This window comes from Hemiscyllium ocellatum, chromosome 31, assembly GCF_020745735.1.
Source record: "Hemiscyllium ocellatum isolate sHemOce1 chromosome 31, sHemOce1.pat.X.cur, whole genome shotgun sequence".
NCBI classification, from domain to species: Eukaryota; Metazoa; Chordata; class Chondrichthyes; order Orectolobiformes; family Hemiscylliidae; genus Hemiscyllium; species Hemiscyllium ocellatum.
This window is the reverse complement of record NC_083431.1, coordinates 4910313-4932099: the sequence shown is the minus strand read 5'-3', so window position 1 is coordinate 4932099 and position 21787 is coordinate 4910313. Positions and strand designations below refer to the sequence as shown.

Here is a 21787-nt window from a genome sequence, read left to right as displayed (position 1 = left end):
TTCAGGGCACTGTTTCTAAAGGACAAACATTTAAAGCGCATATTGGTTATACCGTGATTCGGATTCCATTAGTTTAAATGGTGCTGCTATTACCTGATATTCTTATTACACGGGATTGTATGAGAATGGAACTACCGTGTTACTGCAGAACTGAGTGTATGTATTTCTGCTCAACATGAGTCTTCTCTCCCCCCACTAGAGCCTGCCCTATCACCCGAACTTTTTGACCCCATGTTTTTATCCTGCATCCCACTTCCAGGTACCTGTGGTCTTATACATTGGGTAACCTGTACTGCTCCCCCCATTTCCTCACAGTTGAACCATTCCTATTTCTTGTCTTGTAACAGAGAGGAGCTGGCGGACAATGCTGCCCCTACTGAAGGAGATTAAACTTGAGAAACAGGAAGAGGACATGCGTCTGGGTGCAATAAACACTGGCCCAACAAGGCAGCCTCCGGGACAGGCACATGGCACAACTGCAAAAGCTGTTTAATCTCAGCGCTGTGTGTGTGTGTGTGTGTATGTGAATGTGTGTGTGCGAGTGTGTGTGTGTGTGTGTGCGTGTGTGTGAGCGTATGTGTGTGTGTGTGTGTGTGAGTGTGTGTGAGTGTGTGTGTGTGAGTGTGTGTGTGTGCGTGTGAGTGTGTGTGTGAGTGTGTGTGTGTGAGTGTGAGTGTGTGTGTGAGTGTGAGTGTGTGTGTATGTGAATGTGAGTGTGTGTGTGTGAGTGTGTGTGTGTGTGAGTGTGAGTGTGAGTGTGTGTGAGAGTGTGTGTGTGTGTGAGAGTGTGTGTGTGTGCGTGTGAGTGTGTGTGTGTGTGTGTGAGTGTGAGTGTGTGTGTATGTGAATGTGAGTGTGTGTGTGAGTGTGAGTGTGTGTGTGTGAGTGTGAGTGTGTGTGTGTGTGAGTGTGAGTGTGTGTGTGAGTGTGCGTGTGTGTGTGTGTGAGTCAAAAACGGATACCTGCGCAATCTCATCAACAGATGCCTAAGGGAAAGACAACGGAACGAGGACATGCCGCAACCCAAAGGACTAGCCACACTACCATACATCAAAAACATTTCTGAACTGACAGCCAGACTACTACGACCACTAGGACTCATAACAGCACACAAACCAACAGCCACTCTCAGACAACAACTCACCAGGACCAAGGACCTGATACCCAGCATGAACAAAACCAATGTAGTGTACAAAATCCCATGCAAGGACTGCACAAAACACTACATAGGACAAACAGGAAGACAGCTAACGATCCGCATCCATGAACACCAACTAGCCACGAAACGACATGACCAGCTATTCTTAGTAGCCACACACGCAGATGACGAGCAACATGAGTTTGACTGGGACAACACTACTATTATAGGGCAAGCCAAACAGAGAACAGCCAGGGAATTCCTAGAGGAATGGCACTCATCCACAGATTCAATCAATAAGCACATCGACCTGGACCCAATATACCGGCCACTGCAGCGGACAGTTGGAACTGACAACCGGAAGTGGCAGAGACAAACCACTACAAATGCCAGAGGAAACATTACAGAAGCACTTCACAGGAGGCTCCCAAGCACTGAGGATGTCACCTGGACAGGGGACGAAACGTCTGCAACAAAACTCCCAGCTCGGCAAACAGAACCACAACAACGAGCACCCGAGCTACAAATCTTCTCACAAACTTTGATCACACTGTGATCTTTTGCTGTAAAATTCTGTGTCTTATGATCTTACTCTACAGCTACCTGATGAAGGAGCAGTATTCCGAAAGCTAATGCTTCCAAATAAACCTGTTGGACTCTAACCCAGTGTTCTGTGATTTTTAACTTTGTCCACCCCAGTCCAACACCGGCTTCTCTACATCATGGCTTTTAAACAGAAATTAACAAGAACCGGTCAGTTAGCCCCCTGTTAGGATACTGTAATCCCCTTAATCCAAGTAGCAACCAAACAAAGGGTCTCTGATGCATTTACATCTTTCCTTAAATAAAGAGATTGAAATTGCACATGGTAAATTGCTTTACCAATTTTGTGTTTTAAATTTCATGTGTTTTAACTCTTTACCAGGAGCTAATTGACATAATCCACCACTTTCAATCCTTGCTGTATATTTGTGACTGTATCTGGTTGCTATAGTTCCCCCTTTCTACATCCTTTCAGAGTAATACCAACACTGGAATTTCATCACATGACCTCTTCCTTCCCACCACCTCTGCATGCATCTGCCATTATAGCCTCATGACACCCCGCTTTCCCAGCCAATTGGAATTTTCCAATTCAGCAGCACCTTCCAAACCCACAACCAATTCCATCTAGAAGGACAAGGGCAGCAAATACATGGAAACACCACCCCTTGCAAGGTCCCCTCACCATCCTGACTTGGGAATATATCACCAAACCTTTAGTGTCACTGGGTCAAAGTCCTGTAAGTCCCTCTCTAGCAGCACTGTGGGTGTCCATTCACCCCAAAGACTGCAGCAGTTCAAGGAGGCAACTTACTGTCACCTTCTCAAGGGGCAGTTAGAGATGGACAATAAAAACTGGGCTGTCCACATCCTGTGAATTAATGGATTAAAAATTACAAAGTGAACAGACTCTCAATATCTGATTGGATGGTCAATCAAATTGCCTTTTCATTCTGTCTCTAATATTTTATATTTAACAAAAACAGAAGGAAAACACACGTTAGATTGTAATGCCTGAGCAGGTTTTTCTCCCAGCTGTTTGCAGTGGTTAGCTGGGAGATGGCTTCAGAACAATCTTGCTTCTCTGTCACATCTGTTGTTTTTTTTAATTCCAAAAATATACTTTATTCATAAAATAATTTGATGGTCTGTACAGTTGGTCATGCCATACATTCGTAAACATTTACATACAGAGATCAGAATTTATCATTTTTATATACAGGTCTGTATGTTTATTGATCATACGCCCATATATTGAGCTGAGGCATCAGCAGAGCCCAAATGACTGCATGGGCCCCCCCGTTCTTCTTTAGACAGGCAGATGTGACACGGTGGTCTTTCCCCACCGCGCCTTGGCGGCAGCTGCCCCAAGCTTCAGCGCGTCCCTCAACACGCAGTCCTGGACCTTGGAATGTGCCAGTCTGCAACACTCAGTTGGGGTCAACTCCTTCAGCTGGAAGATCAACAGGTTTTGGACCGCCCAGAGAGCGTCCCTCACCGAGTTGATGATCGTCCAGGCGCAGCTGATGTTCGTCTCGGTGTGCGTCCCGGGGAACAGGCCGTAGAGCACGGAGTCCCGCGTCACGGCGCTGCTCAGGATGAACCTCGACAAACACCATTGCATTCCTCTCCAGACTTCCTCTGCATAGGCACATTCCAGAAGGAGGTGTGTGACAGTCTCGTCCCCCCCGCAGCCGCTTCGAGGGCAGCGTGCGGTGCGGCTGAGAGTCCGGGCGTGCATAAAGGATCTCACAGGCAGAACCCTTCTCACCACCAGCCAAGCCATGTCTTGGTGCTTGTTAGAAAGTTCTGGCGATGTGGCATTCTGCCAAATGGCTTTGACAGTCTGCTTAGGGAATTACTCGATAGGATCCGCCCTCTCCTTTTCCCAAAGGGTCTCAAGGACACTACGTGCCGACCACTTCCTGATGGACTTGTGGTCAAAGGTGTTTTTCTTCATAAACTTCTCCACGAAGGACAGGTGATACGGAACGGTCCAACTACACGGAGCGTTCCGCGGCAGCGAGGCCAGGCCCATTCTCCGCAACACCGGGGACAGGTAGAACCTCAGTACGTAGTGGCACCTGTCACTTCTGTTGTTGCAAACTCAGACTGCCATATTGCCCAGTACAGCACCAGGTGAGGCAAGACAGGCTGTGTTAACCCCATTAACATGATCTCACTCTTGACACAGTGACCACGCAAAGTCCCTTAATAAACATCACCTGCCATCCAGTGGCTGAGGAAGTGAAGTAGTTGCAACAATGAAAAGACATTCACACACACGACTTCCCAGCTCCCTCTCTCACTACTAGCCCAGGCTGAAGGTCACACAAGTCCGTATTGAAATCAGTAACTTGTCACTCACTGATTAGAGACTCTATTGGTCACTTCTTGATTTCCAACAGGCCATATCTGGGTTGTGGTTAGACATAGTGCACTGAGGGCACGTCTTTGTGAAATAGGGAATGGATTACAGCAGGTCCAACGTGTGTGTGTGTGTGTGTGTGAGAGAGAGTGTGGGTGTGTGTGTGTCTGTCTGTGTGTGCGTGTGTGGGTGTGTGTGTGTGAGAGAGAGAGTGTGTGTGTGTGTTTGTATGTGTGTGTGTGTGTGTGTGTGTTTGGGTGGGTGTATGGATGGGTGTGCGTGTCTGTGTGTGTGTGTGTATGTGTGTGCGTGCATAGTGAGTCAGCTAATGGCCTCAGAAAGGTAACAGAGACTGAGCAGACAGTGGGACAGCACTCAGTGATGTGTGGTGTAATGATCCCCACGCCGGCCAGTTTAGAAACACCATCAGACTGAACACATTATACCGACAGGAAAGGCACTTGACTATTTCATCATCACCGGGAAATCAAGAACTTTCCAAAGAGTATTTTCACACTCGGCCTGCCTCTAGTCAGACAGCCCTGTGAGAGGATATGAATACTGTAAAGCTGTGAAAAACTAGAGTTTATTTAAAAACTCTAGCTGAGAGATCAGACACCAAAACCGGGTGTTCCCTCTGCTGTCTCTACCAAGACAAACCAGAGACAGCAGTAACTACAGGAAAAAGTTTATAAATCTGGTGCAAGACTTTTGTGAAGGCGATAGTATTAAAGTGTGGTGAATTGGGGACCTGACTTCTTCTACAGCAGTGATCGATGTGGATGAACCGATACCAAACGTGAGGACAGTGACATTTACTAGGATTTCTGGTGAGAGAATGGAAGTCAATTCTGCCTTACTCCTGATGGTGCCTGCGGGAAGAGTTTTAGTACAAGTGCCAACTCGGTAAATGATGCTGCGATATTAACAGGCAGTCTCTGTATTTCCAAAACCACTGAATGCTCAATTAAGAAGAACTCAATGTCAATAATAATGTGGTTGTCAGTTGTGGCTGGCTTTTACCCCTCAATAACATGCCCCAAATGGAGCCCCGCACTGTCAGAGGGTCAGTGCTGAGGAAGTGCCGCACTTTCAGAGGGTCAGTGCTGAGGGAGTGACACACTGTCAGGGGTCAGTGTTGAGGGAATGCCGCACTGTCAGAGGGTCAGTGCTGAGGGAGTGCCGCACTGTCGGAGGGTCAGTGCTGAGGGAGTGCCGCACAGTCAGGGTTTAGTTCTGAGGGAGTGCAGCACTGTCAGGGGTCAGTGCTGAGGGAGTGCCGCACTGTCGGAGGGTCAGTGCTGAGGGAGTGCCGCACTGTCAGGGTCAGTGCTGAGGGAGTGCCGCACTGTCGGAGGGTCAGTGCTGAGGGAGTGCCACACTGTCGGAGGGTCAGTGCTGAGGGAATGCCGCACTGTAGGGGTCAGTGCTCAGGGAGTGCCACAATGTCGGATGGTCAGTGCTGAGGGAGTGCTGCACTGTCAGGGGTCAGTGCTGAGGGAGTGCCGCACTGTCGGAGGGTCAGTGCTGAGGGAGTGCCGCACTGTCGGAGGGTCAGTGCTGAGGGAGTGCCACACTGTTGGAGGATCAGTGCTGAGGGAGTGCCACAATGTCAGGGGTCAGTGCTGAGGGAGCGCCGCACTGTCAGGGGGTCAGTGCTGAGGGAGTGCCACAATGTCAGGGGTCAGTGCTGAGGGAGCGCCGCACTGTCAGGGGGTCAGTGCTGAGGGAGTGCCGCACTGTCAGAGGGTCAGCGTTGAGGGAGAGCTGCACTGTTAGAGGGTGAGTGCTGAAGGAATGCCGCACTGTAGGAGGGTCAGTGCTGAGGGAGTGCCACTCTGTTAGAGGGTGAGTGCTGAAGAAGTGCCGCACTGTTGGATGGTCGGTGCTGAGGGAGCGCCGCACTGTCGGAGGGTCAGTGCTGAGGGAGTGCCACACTGTTAGAGGGTGAGTGCTGAAGGAATGCCGCACTGTAGGAGGGTCAGTGCTGAGGGAGTGCCACACTGTTAGAAGGGTGAGTGCTGAAGCAGTGCCACACTGTCAGAGGGTCTGTGCTGAGGGAGAGCCGCACTGTCGGATGGTCAGTGCTGAGGAAGCGCCGCACTGTCAGAGGGTCATTGCTGAGGGAGATCTGCATTGTCAGAGGGTCAGTGCTGAGTGAGAGCTGCACTCGGAGGCCAGTGTTGAGGGAGTGCTGCACTGTCAGAGGGTCAGTGCTGAGGGAGTGCCGCACTGTTGGAGGGTCAGTGCTGAAGGAGGGCCACACTGTCAGGGGGTCAGCGCTGAGGGAGTGCCGCATTGTCAGAGGGTCCATGCTGAGTGAGCGCCGCACTGTCAGAGGGCCAGCGCTGAGGGAGTGCTGCAGTGTTGGAGGGTCAGTGCTGAGGGAGTGCCGCACTATCAGAGGGTCAGTGCTGAGGGAGTGCTGCACTGTCAGAGTGTCAGTGCTGAGGGAGTGCTGCACTGTCAGAGGGTCAGTGCTGAGGGAGTGCCGCACTGTCGGTGGGGCAGTGCTGAGGGAGCGCCGCACTGTCAGAGGGTCAGTGCTGAGGGGGTGCCTCACTGCTGGAGGGTCAGTACTGAGGGAGAGCTGCACTCGGATGGTCAGTGCTGAGGGAGTGCTGCACTATCAGAGGGTCAGTGCTGAGGGAGTGCTGCACTGTCAGAGTGTCAGTGCTGAGGGAGTGCTGCACTATCAGAGGGTAGGTGCTGAGGGAGTGCTGCACTGTCAGAGGGTCAGTGCTGAGGGAGAGCTGCACTCGGAGGGTCAGTGCTGAGGGAGTGCTGTACTGTCAGAGGGTCAGTGTTGAGGTTGTACTGCAGTGTTGTAGGGTCAGTGCTGAGGGAATGCCACACTGTCAGAGGGTCAGTGCTGACGGAGCGCCGCACTGTCGGAGGGTCAGTGCTGAGGGAGCGCCGCACTGTCAGAGGGTCAGTGCTGAGGGGGTGCCGCACTGTTGGAGGGTCAGTGCTGAGGGAGAGCTGCACTCGGAGGGCCAGTGTTGAGGGAGTGCTGCACTGTCAGAGGGTCAGTGCTGAGGGAGTGCCGCTCTGTTGGAGGGTCAGTGCTGAGGGAGTGCCACACTGTCAGGGGGTCAGCGCTGAGGGAGTGCCGCATTGTCAGAGGGTCCGTGCTGAGTGAGCGCCGCACTGTCAGAGGGTCAGCGCTGAGGGAGTGCTGCAGTGTTGGAGGGTCAGTGCTGAGGGTGTGCCACACTGTCAGAGGGTCAGTGCTGAAGGAGTGCCGCACTGTCGGTGGGGCAGTGCTGAGGGAGCACCGCACTGTCAGAGGGTCAGTGCTGAGGGGGTGTCTCACTGCTGGAGGGTCAGTGCTGAGGGAGAGCTGCCCTCGGAGGGTCAGTGCTGAGGGAGTGCTGCACTATCAGAGGGTCAGTGCTGAGGGAGTGCTGCACTGTCAGAGTGTCAGTGCTGAGGGAGAGCTGCACTCGGAGGGTCAGTGCTGAGGGAGTGCTGTACTGTCAGAGGGTCAGTGCTGAGGGAGTGCCACATTGTCAGAGGGTCCATGCTGAGGGAGTGCCGCACTGTCAGAGGGTCAGTGCTGAGGGAGCGCCGCACTGTCGGAGGGTCAGTGCTGAGGGGGTGTCTCACTGCTGGAGGGTCAGTGCTGAGGGAGAGCTGCACTCGGAGGATCAGTGCTGAGGGAGTGCTGTACTGTCAGAGGGTCAGTGCTGAGGGAGTGCCGCATTGTCAGAGGGTCCATGCTGAGTGAGTGCCGCACTGTCAGAGGGTCAGTGCTGAGGGAGTGCCGCACTGTCAGAGAGTCAGTGCTGAGTGAGCGCCGCACTGTCGGAGGGTCAGTGCTGAGGGGGTGCCTCACTGTTGGAGAGTCAGTGCTGAGGGAGAGCTGCACTCAGAGGGTCAGTGCTGAGGGAGTGCTGCTCTGTCAGAGTGTCAGTGCTGAGGGAGAGCTGCACTCGGAGGGTCAGTGCTGAGGGAGTGCTGCACTCGGAGGGTCAGTGCTGAGGGAGTGCTGTACTGTCAGAGGGTCAGTGCTGAGGGAGTGCTGTACTGTCGGAGGGTCAGTGCTGAAGGAGTGCCTCACTGTCGGACGGTCAATGCTGAGGGAGTGCTGCACTCGGATGGTCAGTGCTGAGGGAGTGCTGTACTGTCGGAGTGTCAGTGCTGAGGGAGTGCTGTACTGTCGGAGGGTCAGTGCTGAGGGAGTGCTGTACTGTCGGAGGGTCAGTGCTGAAGGAGTGCCGCACTGTCGGAGGGTCAGTGCTGATTGAGTGGGCACTGTCAGAGGGTCAGTGCTGAAGGAGTGCCACACTGTCGGACGGCCAGTGCTGAAGGAGTGCCACACTGTCGGAGGGTCAGTGCTGAGTGAGTGGGCACTGTCAGAGGGTCAGTGGTGAACGAGTGTTTGTCTCTGAGGGTGTTAGTACTGGGGGACATTGGGTCACGTTTGTTAAGCTCCGTTAACTGTTGTAATGAATCAGAGGACGGGGGCTCCTCTAGCAGGAACCCTGGATGTGGTAACTGTAAACAGGGAACAATGTGAACAGCTGCAGAGACACCACATTTTATTGAGTCACTGAGAAAGAGGGAGCCTCACTGCAAACACTTGACCTCTCTCTTACTCATGTTCTGTCTTAAGCTGGGTCTTGGATGGGGACACCATGTTGGTTTGCTGGCAGTTTGGGTAAATGATATTGCTTGATTCCTTGTCCATTTCTAACTGCTCACTGTTTAATAATTTTCATCGAGCTAAACAGAGTGACAGAGAAAGCTGGGGCAAAAACGACTTGGAGAGACATGAAGCTGATACAGTCAGAACGTTTTGGGAAACGATGAGTTGCTTTCCAGCGATGGGAGGTGTCTGTGTGGCTGTGTTGTCACCGTGCTTTCTCTTTCTGGGATGACAATGAGAATATGATTAAATTAGCGTAAATAAATACATATCATGCAAGCACATTAAATAACAATATCACGATCTGGTATTGAACATTTTTATCCAAACCACTGTTAGCTTTTAACAAAGGGTTTCACTTCCTGAATGCTTTGGTCTTACACCAGGACTAAAGAGTTGTTTCACTTCCCTCTCACTCCACCATTCTCTCCATTACATACCTCATCTGAACCATGGTCTCTCTCTAATCCCAAACACCTTCACCATCTCCCAGCCCTTCTCGAGCACACTTGCCCAACCCTCATCTCTCCCCATGCCCTATCATCCCCTTCACACATTCTCCTTTTATTACTCACAGACTCTGTCTCTTACCTGAGACACTGCCAACACACGAGCCCCTACTCCACAAACAGAATGTTGGGTCACCGTGGTCTGGGTTCATGTCGATCACCGTGGAGACTTGAGAATTTCATCAAAGCTGCCAATCCGTAACTGAGACAGCACTGAACTCTCAGGGGTCAGTGCTGAGGGGGTGCCGCACTGTCAGAGGGTCAGTGCTGAGGGGGTGCCGCACTGTCAACGGGTCAGTGCTGAGGGAGTGCTGCAGTGTCAGAGGGTCAGTGCTGAGGGAGTGCTGCACTGTCAGGGGTCAGTGTTGAGGGAGTGCTGCACTGTCAGAGGGTCAGTGCTGAGGGAGCACTGCGCTGTCGGAGGGTCAGTGCTGAGGGAGCACAGCACTGTTGGAGGGTCAGTACTGAGGGAGTGCTGCACTGTTAGAGGGTCAGTGCTGAGGGAGCGTCGCACTGTCAGAGGATCAGTGCTGAGGGAGCATCGCACTGTCGGAGGGTCAGTACTGAGGGAGCACCGCACTGTCAGAGGGTCAGTGCTGAGGGAGTGATACACTGTATGAGGTGCAGTGCTGAGGGAGTGCCACACTGTCGGAAGGTCAGTGCTGAGGTAGTGCCGCGCTGTCGGAGAGTCAGTGCTGAGGTAATGATACACTGTCAGAGGGTCAATGCCGAGGGAGTGCTGCACTGTCGGAGGGTCAGTGCTGAGGGAGTGATACACTGTCAGAGGGTCAATGCCGAGGGAGTGCCGCACTGTCGGAGAGTCAGTACCGAGGGAGCGCCGCACTTTCAGAGGGTCAGTGCTGAGGGAGCACCGCACTGTCGGAGGGTCAGTGCTGAGGGAGTGATACACTGTTGGAGAGTCAGTGCTGAGGGAATAGTACTCTATGCTAAATGTCTAGACTGAAAAGCAACCAGGTATTCACTATTGATTGTTGTAAAAACACATCAAGTTCACTCATGTCCTTTAGGCAAAGAAATCTGCCATCCTTACCCCCGTCTGGCTGACATGTGACTCCAGACCCACAGTGATGATATTGAATTCAGCCATCAGACTCCAATCGGAATGCGGTCAGGGTTGGGCAGTAACTGCTGGTCGTGCCAGTGCTGCCACATTCTGAGAACGAATAAAGACAGAAAAGCCATGATGTTGGAGGGACTGTCTTTCAGACGGGCCAGTAAACCAGAATCCCACTGGAGTTTGGGCTGAATAAATCTCATCCACTATTCACCAAGATCGTCTGCCCAGCAGCTGGATCATCATTTTCTCAGTCAACTATCGTGGGCGGTACGGTGGCACTGCTACCTCACAGCGTCAGAGACCCAGGTTCAATTCCCGCCTCAGGCGACTGACTGTGGAGTTTGCACGTTCTCCCTGTGTCTGCGTGGGTTTCCTCCGGGTGCTCCGGTTTCCTCCCACAATCCAAAGATGTGCAGGTCAGGTGAATTGGCCATGCTAAATTGCCCGCAGTGTTAGGTAAGGGGTAAATGTAGGGGTATGGGTGGGTTGCGCTTCGGCGGGTCGGTGTGGAAGGGCCGAAGGGCCTGTTTCCACACTGTAAGTAATCTAATCTAAGTAAGACAGCTAGATTATCCAGGCCACAGGATATTGGGGATTGTGGGATCTTGCTGTGCGCTAACAGCTGGGATGTGGATCTCTCTGGTTGGACCAGCTTTTTGTGCCTTGCCTGAATAGTGCTGGAGCAAATCGCCTTGGGCCCTGTCCCAAACGCTGTCGGGTCTGTGGTGTAGGGAGAGCACCAGTGCTGTTCGAGAGGGAGTTCCTCTCCTCCATTTCTCAACAATGATCACAAAACACTTGGGCCACTCTTAGGTTGGTGAGAAAGTCAGAAACTGTTTACCAAGATGTCGCCGGGATGTGAGGGTTTGAGCAATAAGGAAGAGGATGGAATTTTATTCCCTGAGAGCGTTGGTGGTCGAGGGGTGACCATACAGAGGTTTATAAAACCCTGAGGGGTATAGGTAAGGTGAATGTTCGGTGTCTTTTCCCTCGAATGGGAAGACTCAGGGACATATTTTTAAGATGAGAGGAGAAGATTTAAAAAGGACATGAGGAGCAACTTTTTACACAGAGACAAGAATGAACCGCCAGAGGAAGTCAGAGAGTCATAAGATATACAGCACGGAAACAGACCCTTCAGTCCAACCCGTCCATGCCAACCCTGATATCCCAACCCAATCTAGTCCCACCTGCCAGCACCCGGCCCATATCCCTCCAAACCCTTCCTATTCATATATCCATCCAAATGCCTCTTAAATGTTGTAATTGTACCAGCCTCCACCACATCCTCTGGCAGCTCATTCTATACACGTACCACCCTCTGTGTGAAAAAGTTGCCCCTTAGATCTCTTTTATATCTTTCCCCTCTCACCCTAAACCTGTGCCCTCTAGTTCTGGACTCCCCAATCCCAGGGAAAAGACTTTGTCTATTTACCCTATCCATGCCCCTCATAATTTTGTAAACCTCTATAAGGTCACCCCTCAGCCTCCGACGCTCCAGGGAAAACAGCACCAACCTGTTCAGCCTCTCCCTGTAGCTCAAATCCTCCAACCCTGGCACCATCCTTGTAAATCTTTTCTGAACCCTTTCAAGTTTCACAACATCTTTCCGAGAGGAAGGAGACCAGAATTCCACACAATATTCCAACAGTGGCCTAACCAATGCCCTGTACAGCCGCAACATGACCTCCCAACTCCTGTACTCAATACTCTGACCAATAAAGGAAAACATACCAATCGCCTTCTTCACTATCCTATCTACCTGTGACTCCACTTTCAAGGAGGTCTCTTTGTTCAGCAACACTCCCTAGCACCTTACCATTAAGTGTATAAGTCCTGCTAAGATTTGCTTTCCCAAAATGCAGCATCTTGCATTTAACTGAATTAAACTCCATCTGCCACTTCTCAGCCCATTGGCCCATCTGATCAAGATCCTGTTGTAATCTGAGGTAACCCTCTTCGCTGTCCACTACACCTCCAATTTTGGTGTCATCTGCAAACTTACTAACTGTACCTCTTAAGCTCGTATCCAAATCATTTATGTAAATGACAAAAAGTAGATGACCCAGCACCGATCCTTGTGGCACTCCACTGGTCACAGGCCTCCAATCTGAAAAACAACCCTCCACCACCACCCTCTGTCTTCTACCTTTGAGCCAGTTCTGTATCCAAATGACTAGTTCTCCCTGTATTCCATGAGATCTAACCTTGCTAATCAGTCTCCCATGGGGAATCCTGTCGAATGCCTTACTGAAGTCCATATTGATCACATCTACTGCTCTGCCCTCATCAATCCTCTTTGTTACTTCTTCAAAAAACTCAATCAACTTTGTGAGACATGATTTCCCACGCACAAAGCCATGTTGACTATCCCTAATCAGTCCTTGCCTTTCCAAATATATGTACATCCTGTCCCTCAGGATTCCCTCCAACAACTTGCCCTCCACCGAGGTCAGGCTCACTGGTCTATAGTTCCCTGGCTTGTCCTTACCACCCTTCTTAAACAGTGGCACCACGTTTGCCAACCTCCAGTCTTCCGGCACCTCACCTGTGACTATCGATGATACAAATATCTCAGCAAGAGGCCCAGCAATCACTTCCCTGGCTTCCCACAGATTTCTCGGGTAAACCTGATCAGGTCCTGGGGATTTATCCATCTTTAACCATTTCATGACATTCAGCACTTGCTCCTCTGTAATCGGGACATTTTGCAAGATGTCACCATCTATTTCCCTACAGTCTATATCTTCCATATTCTTTTCACAGTAAATACTGACGCAAAATACAAATTTAGTATCTCCCCCATTTTCTGCGGCTCCACACAAAGGCCACCTTGCTGATCTTTGAGGGGCCCTATTCTCTCCCTAGTTACCCTTTTGTCCGTAATGTATTTGTAAAAACTCTTTGGATTCTCCTTAATTCCATTTGCCAAAGCTATCTCATGTCCTCTTTTTGCCCTCCTGACTTCCCTCTTAAGTATATTCCTACTTTCTTTATCCTCTTCTAAGGGTTCACTCGATCTATCCTGTCTATACCTGACATGTGCTTCCTTCTTTTTCTTAACCAAACCCTCAATTTCAATAACACAGACATCTACTATAAACCGACTGACTCCCACAGCTACCTGGACTACACCTCCTCCCACCCTGCCCCCTGTAAAAACTCCATCCCATATTCCCAATTCCTTCGTCTCCGCCGCATCTGCTCCCAGGAGGACCAGTTCCAACACCGCACAGCCCAGATGGCCTCCTTCTTCAAGGACCGCAGATTCCCCCCAAACGTGATCGACGATGCCCTCCACCGCATCTCCTCCACTTCCCGCTCCTCCGCCCTTGAGCCCCGCCCCTCCAACCGCCACCAAGACAGAATCCCACTGGTTCTCACCTACCACCCCACCAACCTCCGTATACAGCGTATCATCCACCGTCATTTCCGCCAACTCCAAACGGACACCACCACCAGGGATATATTTCCCTCCCCTCCCCTATCAGCGTTCCGCAAAGACCACTTCCTTCATGACTCCCTCGTCAGGTCCACACCCCCCACCAACCCAACCTCCACTCCCGGCACCTTCCCCTGCAACCGCAGGAAATGCAAAACTTGCGCCCACACCTCCTCCCTTACTTCTCTCCAAGGCCTCAAGGGATCCTTCCATATCCGCCACAAATTCACCTGCACTTCCACACACATCATCTATTGCATCCGCTGCACCCGATGTGGCCTCCTCTATATTGGGGAGACGGGCCGCCTACTTGCAGAACGCTTCAGGGAACAACTCTGGGACGCCCAGACCAACCAACCCAACCACCCCGTGGCTCAACACTTTAACTCTCCCTCCCACTCCACCGAAGACATGCAGGTCCTTGGACTCCTCCATCGCCAGACCATAACAACACGACGGCTGGAGGAGGAGCGCCTCATCTTCCGCCTGGGAACCCTCCAACCGCAAGGGATGAACTCAGATTTCTCCAGTTTCCTCATTTCCCCTCCCCCCACCTTGTCTCAGTCGATTCCCTTGAACTCAGCACCACCCTCCTAACCTGCAATCTTCTTCCTGACCTCTCCGCCCCCACCCCACTCCGGCCTATCACCCTCACCTTGACCTCCTTCCACCTATCACATCTCCATCGCCCCTCCCCCAAGTCCCTCCTCCCTACCTTTTATCTTAGCCTGCCTGGCACCCTCTCCTCATTCCTGATGAAGGGCTCTGGCCCGAAACGTCAAATTTCCTGTTCCTTGGATGCTGCCTGACCTGCTGTGCTTTAACCAGCAACACATTTTCAGCTCTGATCTCCAGCATCTGCAGACCTCACTTTTTACCCTCAATTTCTTTAGTCATCCAGCATTCCCTATACCTACCAGCCTTCCCTTTCACCCTGACAGGAAAATACCTGTTATCTCATTTCTGAAGGCTTCCCATTTCCCAGCCGTCCCTTTACCTGTGAACATCTGCCTCCAATCAGCTTTTGAAAGTTCTTGCCTAATACCGTCAAAATTGGCCTTACCTTGAAGAAGTTTTCCTCCTCTCTCTACAAGAATCTCAGGGAGTCCCTCTCCCACGGCAACTCCCAGGTCATTTCCTCTGCCCTGAAGCTCTTACTCTATGCTACTCTCTCCCCACCCCCACCCTCCTCTAGCTTATCTCTCCACACTTCAGGCTCTCTGCCTTTATTCCTGATGAAGGGCTTTTGCCCGAAATGTCGATGTCGCTGCACTTTGGATGCTGCCTGAACTGCTGTGCTCTTCCAGCACCACTGATCCAGAATCTGCAGTCATTGTTTTTACCTCTTTCTCCAATTTAGATCACCCCTCAGCCTCCGATGCTCCAGGGAAAACAGCCCCAGCCTGTTCAGCCTCTCCCTGTAGCTCAGATCCTCCAACCCTGGCAACATCCTTGTAAATCTTTTCAGACCCCTTTCAAGTTTCCCAATGTGATTGAATACTGTCCTGCTGCAGTGATGATCCAAAGTCCCTCTTGGAGACTGAGCTTTCCTGCCTCTGATGTGCATCTACGTTAGTTGGCACACAATACGCGATATAGTATCCTGAGTGTCACTTATATTCCCTGTTCATTTCTTATCTTTTGCCACCGATTCAGCCCAGCAGCTCTGTCCTTCAGGACTCAGTCGGCTGGGTTCATTATAGTGCTGCTCCCAGACCACTCCTGGAGTTAGACTCTGAATGACACTGAATGCTTCCTCAAAGTGTGGAGGTACACTGAAAAATCAGCCATGGTTGAGTGGTAGGTGGTAGTAAACGGGAGAATTCTTTGCCCATCTAAAACTTCAGACCAAAAGACCCGAGAAGAAAGAGCTGATGTAGGCCATTCAGCCCTTTGAGTCTCCTCCACCATTCCCTGAGATCATGGCTGATCTGATCTCCGGGCCCACTCAGTTCCTGTCCTCCTATCCAGTCTCTCCTCATCACTCTTTCATCTCAGGCAACATCCTGGTAAATCTGCTCTGCACCCTCTCCAGTGTAACCTTCTAATAGTGATGGATATGGGTATGGTTACAACATTTAAAAGGCATTTGGATAAAGACATGGCTAGGAAAGAATGGAGGGCCAGGAGCAGGCAGGTGGGACTAGATGACTTTGGGAACATGGTTGACATGGGCTGGTTGGGTGGAGGGGTCTGTTTCCGCACTGTGTGACTGTATGAACATTCTTTATTTATTTATCTGAAATCACTGCCTGATCACTGACAGAAAATCTTAATCCACCTTTAATAGCCTGTCACAAAGATCTTTGGACAGAATGTTCTGGATCTTTCCACTGGTGAGTGTGTGCGTCTTTAAGAGGCTGTTCATTGGTGCTCAGTTTCTTCACAGTTGATTGCGTTTCCAGTTTCTATTTCCCCATTTTCTGGGTGGGGGGAGGTGAAAGCAGCTGCTGGCTCAGTCAGCATCAGATGAGAGAATCCAACAAGGAACCAAGTGGATGCTGTTCCCGGAGCTTCAAGGGACTAGAGGTGAACTTCCTAAAACCTGGGGAATTACAAGCCCGGAGCAGGGCAGATGGAAGCCATCAGCTGTTTATCCTGGGAAGGTAGACCACTGGATCACAACGTCAGGGGAAGAGGTGAATCAGTTGGGATTGAGATGAGGAGAAATGTCTCCATTCTGAGGGTTAGGAATCTTTAGAATTCTCTCCCTCAGAGCGTCCTGGTTGTGCCACCCTTAACTAGATTCAAGAGAGAGACGATGGTCGGGGTTTATGTATTAAACAAGTCATGGCAATGGGGATGGTGTGTGAAGTGTAACTCAGCTGGAAGATCATCACCCTGTATGTTTTTATCTGTCAGTCACATTTTGTTTTATTCATTCGCTGGATGTGGGTGTCACTGGCTGGGCCCAGTACTTATTACCCCATCCCTAGTTGCCCCTTGAGAAGGTGGGGGTGAGCTGCCTTCTTGAACCGCTGCAGTCCATGTGCTGTGGGTTGACCCACAATGTCCTTAGGGAGGGAATTCCAGGATTTTGACCCAGTGACAGTGAAGGAACGGTGATATATTTCCAAGTCAGGATGGTGAGTGGCTCAGAGGGGAACTTGCAGGGGGTGATGTTCCCATGTATCTGCTGCCCTTGTCCTTCTCGATGGGAGTGGCCATGGGATTGGAAGGTGCTGTCAGAGGATCTCGGGTGAATTCCTGCAGTGCGGTTGGAGATTGGTTGCGTGGAATGAAATTGGTGAGTTTGAACGTGACAATCTGATTGAGTCCCGTTCCACTGTGACTGGGGAATGGGGAAGACCCCCACAATGGAGTGTGACAGCTGATGGGGAAGGCTCATGGTGAGTGTGTGAATGGTGAATGATATATTGAAGACTGAAGCTGTAAACAAGGTGGGCTTCCAGGGTTAACGTTGGAACTCTAGTTCAATGTGTTTCTGCCCCAAGGCGGGTGTTGACTCGGCTGCAATGCCGCACGTAGCCTAGCAGCACACTGAACCCCTCTCCTCATCGGGACGAATGGCCACACCCTCTGTACAAGGGAACAGAGCAGCAAGCTGCAGGGAGATGGTGAGCAGGCCACACCTTCGTAACTACGGGATTGTGGACCAAAACTGGAAATGGATACGAGAGGCTTTCAACCGAGGAAGCTTCCCCAGGAAATGTTACAGGCTTGAAACAAATTGCTGGGACTCATTGTGAGTTGTGTTTACAATGATGGCTAGTTGAAGCAAAGGAAGAGAATAGCTGCAGCCATTGGCTGTCTGCATGGCTCGGTGTCCAGGACTGTCTCACTCAGAGACAGAGACAGAGACAAAGACAGAGACAGAGACAGAGACAGAGACAGAGACAGAGACAGAGACAGCCAGCTGAGTGGTTTATTGAGTAAAAAGTGACGTCTGCAGATGCTGGAGATCAGAGCTGAAAATGTGTTGCTGGTTAAAGCACAGCAGGTTAGGCAGCATCCAAGGAACAGGAAATTCGACGTTTCGGGCCAGAGCCCTTCATCAGGAATGAGGAGAGGGTGTCCAGCAGGCTAAGATAAAAGGTAGGGAGGAGGGACTTCGGGGAGGGGCGATGGAGATGTGATAGGTGGAAGGAGGTCAAGGTGAGGGTGATAGGCCGGAGTGGGGTGGGGGCGGAGAGGTCAGGAAGAGAATTGCAGATTACGAAGGCGGTGCTGAGTTCAAGGGAATCGATTGAGACAAGGTGGGGGGAGGGGAAATGAGGAAACTGGAGAAATCTGAGTTCATCCCTTGTGGTTGGAGGGTTCCCAGGCGGATGATGAGGCGCTCTTCCTCCAGCCGTCGTGTTGTTATGTTCTGGCGATGGAGGAGTCCAAGGACCTGCATGTCTTCGGTGGAGTGGGAGGGGGAGTTAACGTGTTGAGCCACAGGGTGGTTGGGTTGGTTGGTCCGGGCGTCCCAGAGGTGTTCCCTGAAGCGTTCTGCAAGTAGGCGGCCTGTCTCCCCAATATAGAGTGGTTTATTGGTCAGGGCCAGGTGTGTGGGTCTGGAGTGACCAGTCTGACTACACATCTGTGCCCAGGGCAGGTGGATAAACTATACAACAGCAGAGTATTACACTCTGCACAGGTAGTTTTTCTCTATCTGCCTCTGTTTCTGTCTCGGTCTCTCTCTTGTTCTGTATCTCTCTCTCTCTCTCTCTCTCTCTCTGTCTGTCTCCCTCTCTTGCTCTCTATGTCTCTGTCTCTCTGTCTCTCTCTCTTTCTCTGTCTATCTGTGTCTTCTCTCTGTCTATCTGTCTCACTCTCTGTCTGTCTCCCTCCCTCTCTCGCTCTCTCTCTCTCTCTCTCAGTCTCTGTCTCCCTTTGTCTCACTGTCTCTGTCTCTGTGTCTCCCTCCCTCTCTCTCTGTCTGTGTCTCCCTCCCTCTCTCTCTATTGAGATGTACAAACAATTGGACGTTAGCCGGTAATTCTCACTCAGCAGTGCCCTATAAAGAGAGGTGACGGCCTAGTGGCATTGTTGCTGCACTGCTGAGCCAGAGACCCACCTAATGTCTTGGGGACCTGGGTTCGAATCCCACCACAAATTCGATAAGCATAAATTAATCGTCTAATGAGGGTTATGAAACAATTCTTGAAAAAGATCCATCAGATTCAGGGAAGGAAATCTGCCGGATTTTGTCCACAGCCACAGCAATATTGACTCTTCACTTCCCTCTGGGCAATTAAGGATGGGCACTGAATCCTGGGCCTCACCAGCAGTACCCACATCCTGTGAATCAATAAAATAGTAATTTTAGACAGAGAGAGTGGTTCATGTGTGGAATGAACTTCCAGAGGAAGTGCTGGATGAGGGTACAGTTACAACATTTAAAAGACACGTGCATAAGTGTAAGAATAAGAAATGTTTGGATGGGTCAAGCGCAGGAAGGTGGGACTAGTTCAGTTTGGGCTTATGTTCGGTATGAACTGTTGGGGACTGCAGGGTGTGTTTCCGTTCTGCGTGACCCTATGACTCTGTGTACGTAGGTACAGTGAAAAGTTTTGTTTTGTTGTGCAGTACAGACAGATCACACAGTACAAAGGTCACAGGATGATAGGACAGAGCGAGGAATATAGAGTTACAGCTGCAAAGAAGGTGGACAAAAGGCAAGGGCAGCATTAGATTCGAAATTTGACGTGCAGAGCCCTGGCCTGTATTTTCTAGCTACCTGAGTTTGAGAGGAAGGTATATTGGAGACTTTAAGTGAATTGGCTGTAATTTTAGTTTCTTCGATAAACCATCTGCAGTATCAGTATACTTTCCCAGCTGGCTGGTAATGGAGATGATAGTAAAAGTTTCTTTCAATACATAAGAAACAAACGACAGGCAAAAGTAGACATTGGGCCACTTCAAACTGATGCTGGAAGTCTAGTGATGGGAGATAAGGAAATAGCAGGAGAACTTAACAAGTACTTTGCGTCAGTTTTCACAGTGGAAGATATGAGTAATATCCCAAAAATTAAAGGGAGTCACGGGGCTGAGTTGAGTATGGTTGCCGTTACGAAAGAAAAGTGCTAGAAAAGTTAAAAAGTCTTAAAATTGATAAATCTCCTGGCCCCGATGGGATACACCCTAGAGTTCTGAGAGAGGTGGCTGAGGAAATAGCAGAGGCATTGGTTGAGATCTTTCAAGAGTCACTGGAGTCAGGAAAGGTCCCGGATGATTGGAAGATGGCTGTTGTAACCCCCTTGTTCAAGAAAGGATCAAGACAAAAGATGGAAAATTATAGACCAATTAGCCTAACCTCAGTTGTTGGTAAAATTCTAGAATCCATCATTAAGGATGAGGTTTCTAAATTCTTGGAAGAGCAGAGTCTGATTAGAATAAGTCAACATGGATTTAGTAAGGGGAGGTCATGTCTGACAAACCTGTTGGAATTCTTTGAAGAGGTGACAAGTAGGTTAGACCAGGGAAACCCAGTGGATGTGGTCTATCTAGACTTCCAAAAGGCCTTTGATAAGGTGGCACACGGGAGGCTGCTGAGCAAGGTGAGGGCCCATGGTGTTCGAGGTGAGCTGCTGGGATGGATTGAGGATTGGCTGTCTGACAGAAGGCAGAGAGTTGGGATAAAAGGTTCTTTTTCAGAATGGCAGCCGGTGATGAGCGGTGTCTCGCAGGGTTCAGTGTTGGGCCGCAGCTGTTCACATTATATATTAATGATTTGGATGAGGGGACTGGGGGCATTCTAGCAAAGTTTGCCGATGATACGAAGTTAGGTGGACAGGCAGGTAGTACTGAGGAAGTGGGGAGGCTACAGAAGGATCTAGACAGTTTGGGAGAGTGGTCCAGGAAATGGCTGATGGAATTTAACGTGAGCAAGTGCGAGGTCTTGCACTTTGGCAAAATGAATAAAAGCATAGACTACTTTCTAAACGGTGAGAAAATTTGTAAAGCCAAAGTACAAAGGGATCTGGGAGTGCTAGTCGAGGATTCTCTAAAGGTAAACATGCAGGTTGAGTCCGTGATTAAGAAAGCGAATGCAATGTTGTCTCTTATCTCAAGAGGGTTGGAATATAAAAACAGAGATGTGCTATTGAGACTTTATAAAGCTCTGGTTAGGCCCCATTTGGAGTACTGTGTCCAGTTTTGGTCCCCACACCTCAGGAAGGACATACTGGCACTGGAGCGTGTCCAGCGGAGATTCACACGGATGATCCCTGGAATGGCAGGCCTAACATATGAGGAGCGGCTGAGGATCCTGGGATTGTATTCGTTGGAGTTTAGAAGATTGAGGGGAGACTTAATAGAGACGTACAAGATAATACATGGCTTGGAAAGGGTGGACGCTAGGAAATTGTTTCCATTAGGCGAGGAGACTAGGACCCGTGGACACAGCCTTAGAATTAGAGGGGGTCAATTCAGAACAGAAATGCGGAGACATTTCTTCAGCCAGAGAGTGGTGGGCCTGTGGAATTCATTGCTGCAGAGTGCAGTGGAGGCCGGGACGCTAAATGTCTTCAAGGCAGAGATTGATAAATTCTTGATGTCACAAGGAATTAAGGGCCACAGGGAGATTGCAGGTAAGTGGAGTTGAAATGCCCATCAGCCATGATTGAATGGCGGAGTGAACTCGATGGGCCGAATGGCCTTACTTCCACTCCTATGTCTTATGGTCTTATTAATCCGGTCCCTGTCAGGGTCTGAGTCTTGGGTTGGGCGTTTGAAATTTCTGACCAATGCTTCCCCCCCCCCCCCCCCCCTGCAGGTTCTGAGGGACAGAGCGACTGAACTGATACACATCCCCGTCGAGAATGAGCCACGAGACGGGTGACACCAGCACGACAGAGGATTTCTGGGAACTCCCTGACGATATCTACGTTAACATGATCAGGAAATCCCATGAAGCAGAGTCTGAGAAGCAGGATGGGTAAGAGTACTGATTTGTGTGAATTTGCCTTGGGGATGGGGTGGGCACTCCGAATGCCTTCAACGACAAAGTGTGAAACTCTGGAATGTCCCCTTCCCACTCCCCAGCTTTCTCTCTCTGACCCCCTTTCCTTTTTTACCATGCTCCTTAAAATGTATCATTTTGACTGATCC

General features: G+C 50.5%; 2 protein-coding genes across 8 annotated transcripts in view; both read left to right on the top strand.

The window, feature by feature from the left end:
- The window catches only part of LOC132830556 (transient receptor potential cation channel subfamily V member 1-like), a 47206-nt gene extending 46703 nt beyond the window's left edge, over positions 1 to 503 (top strand). The window contains exon 16 of the mRNA XM_060848341.1: positions 348 to 503. Within this exon, the coding sequence (XP_060704324.1) occupies positions 348 to 493 (146 nt within the window). The 3' untranslated portion in view covers positions 494 to 503. The remainder of the gene's footprint in view (positions 1 to 347) is intronic.
- Positions 504 to 4605: 4102 nt separating this feature from the next.
- LOC132830575 (transient receptor potential cation channel subfamily V member 3-like) overlaps positions 4606 to 21787 on the top strand; it is a 67887-nt gene continuing 50705 nt past the window's right edge. For 4 of the 7 annotated variants that reach the window (XM_060848398.1, XM_060848397.1, XM_060848399.1 and 1 more), the window contains exons 1-2: positions 16216 to 16368; positions 21453 to 21614. In XM_060848398.1, coding sequence (XP_060704381.1) covers positions 21499 to 21614 — 116 coding nt within the window. In that variant the 5' untranslated portion in view covers positions 16216 to 16368; positions 21453 to 21498. Of the gene's footprint in view, positions 4880 to 4919; positions 4956 to 16204; positions 16369 to 21452; positions 21615 to 21787 lie in introns of those variants that run through there. The other 3 variants (XM_060848393.1, XM_060848395.1, XM_060848394.1) reach the window with 3 other exon arrangements.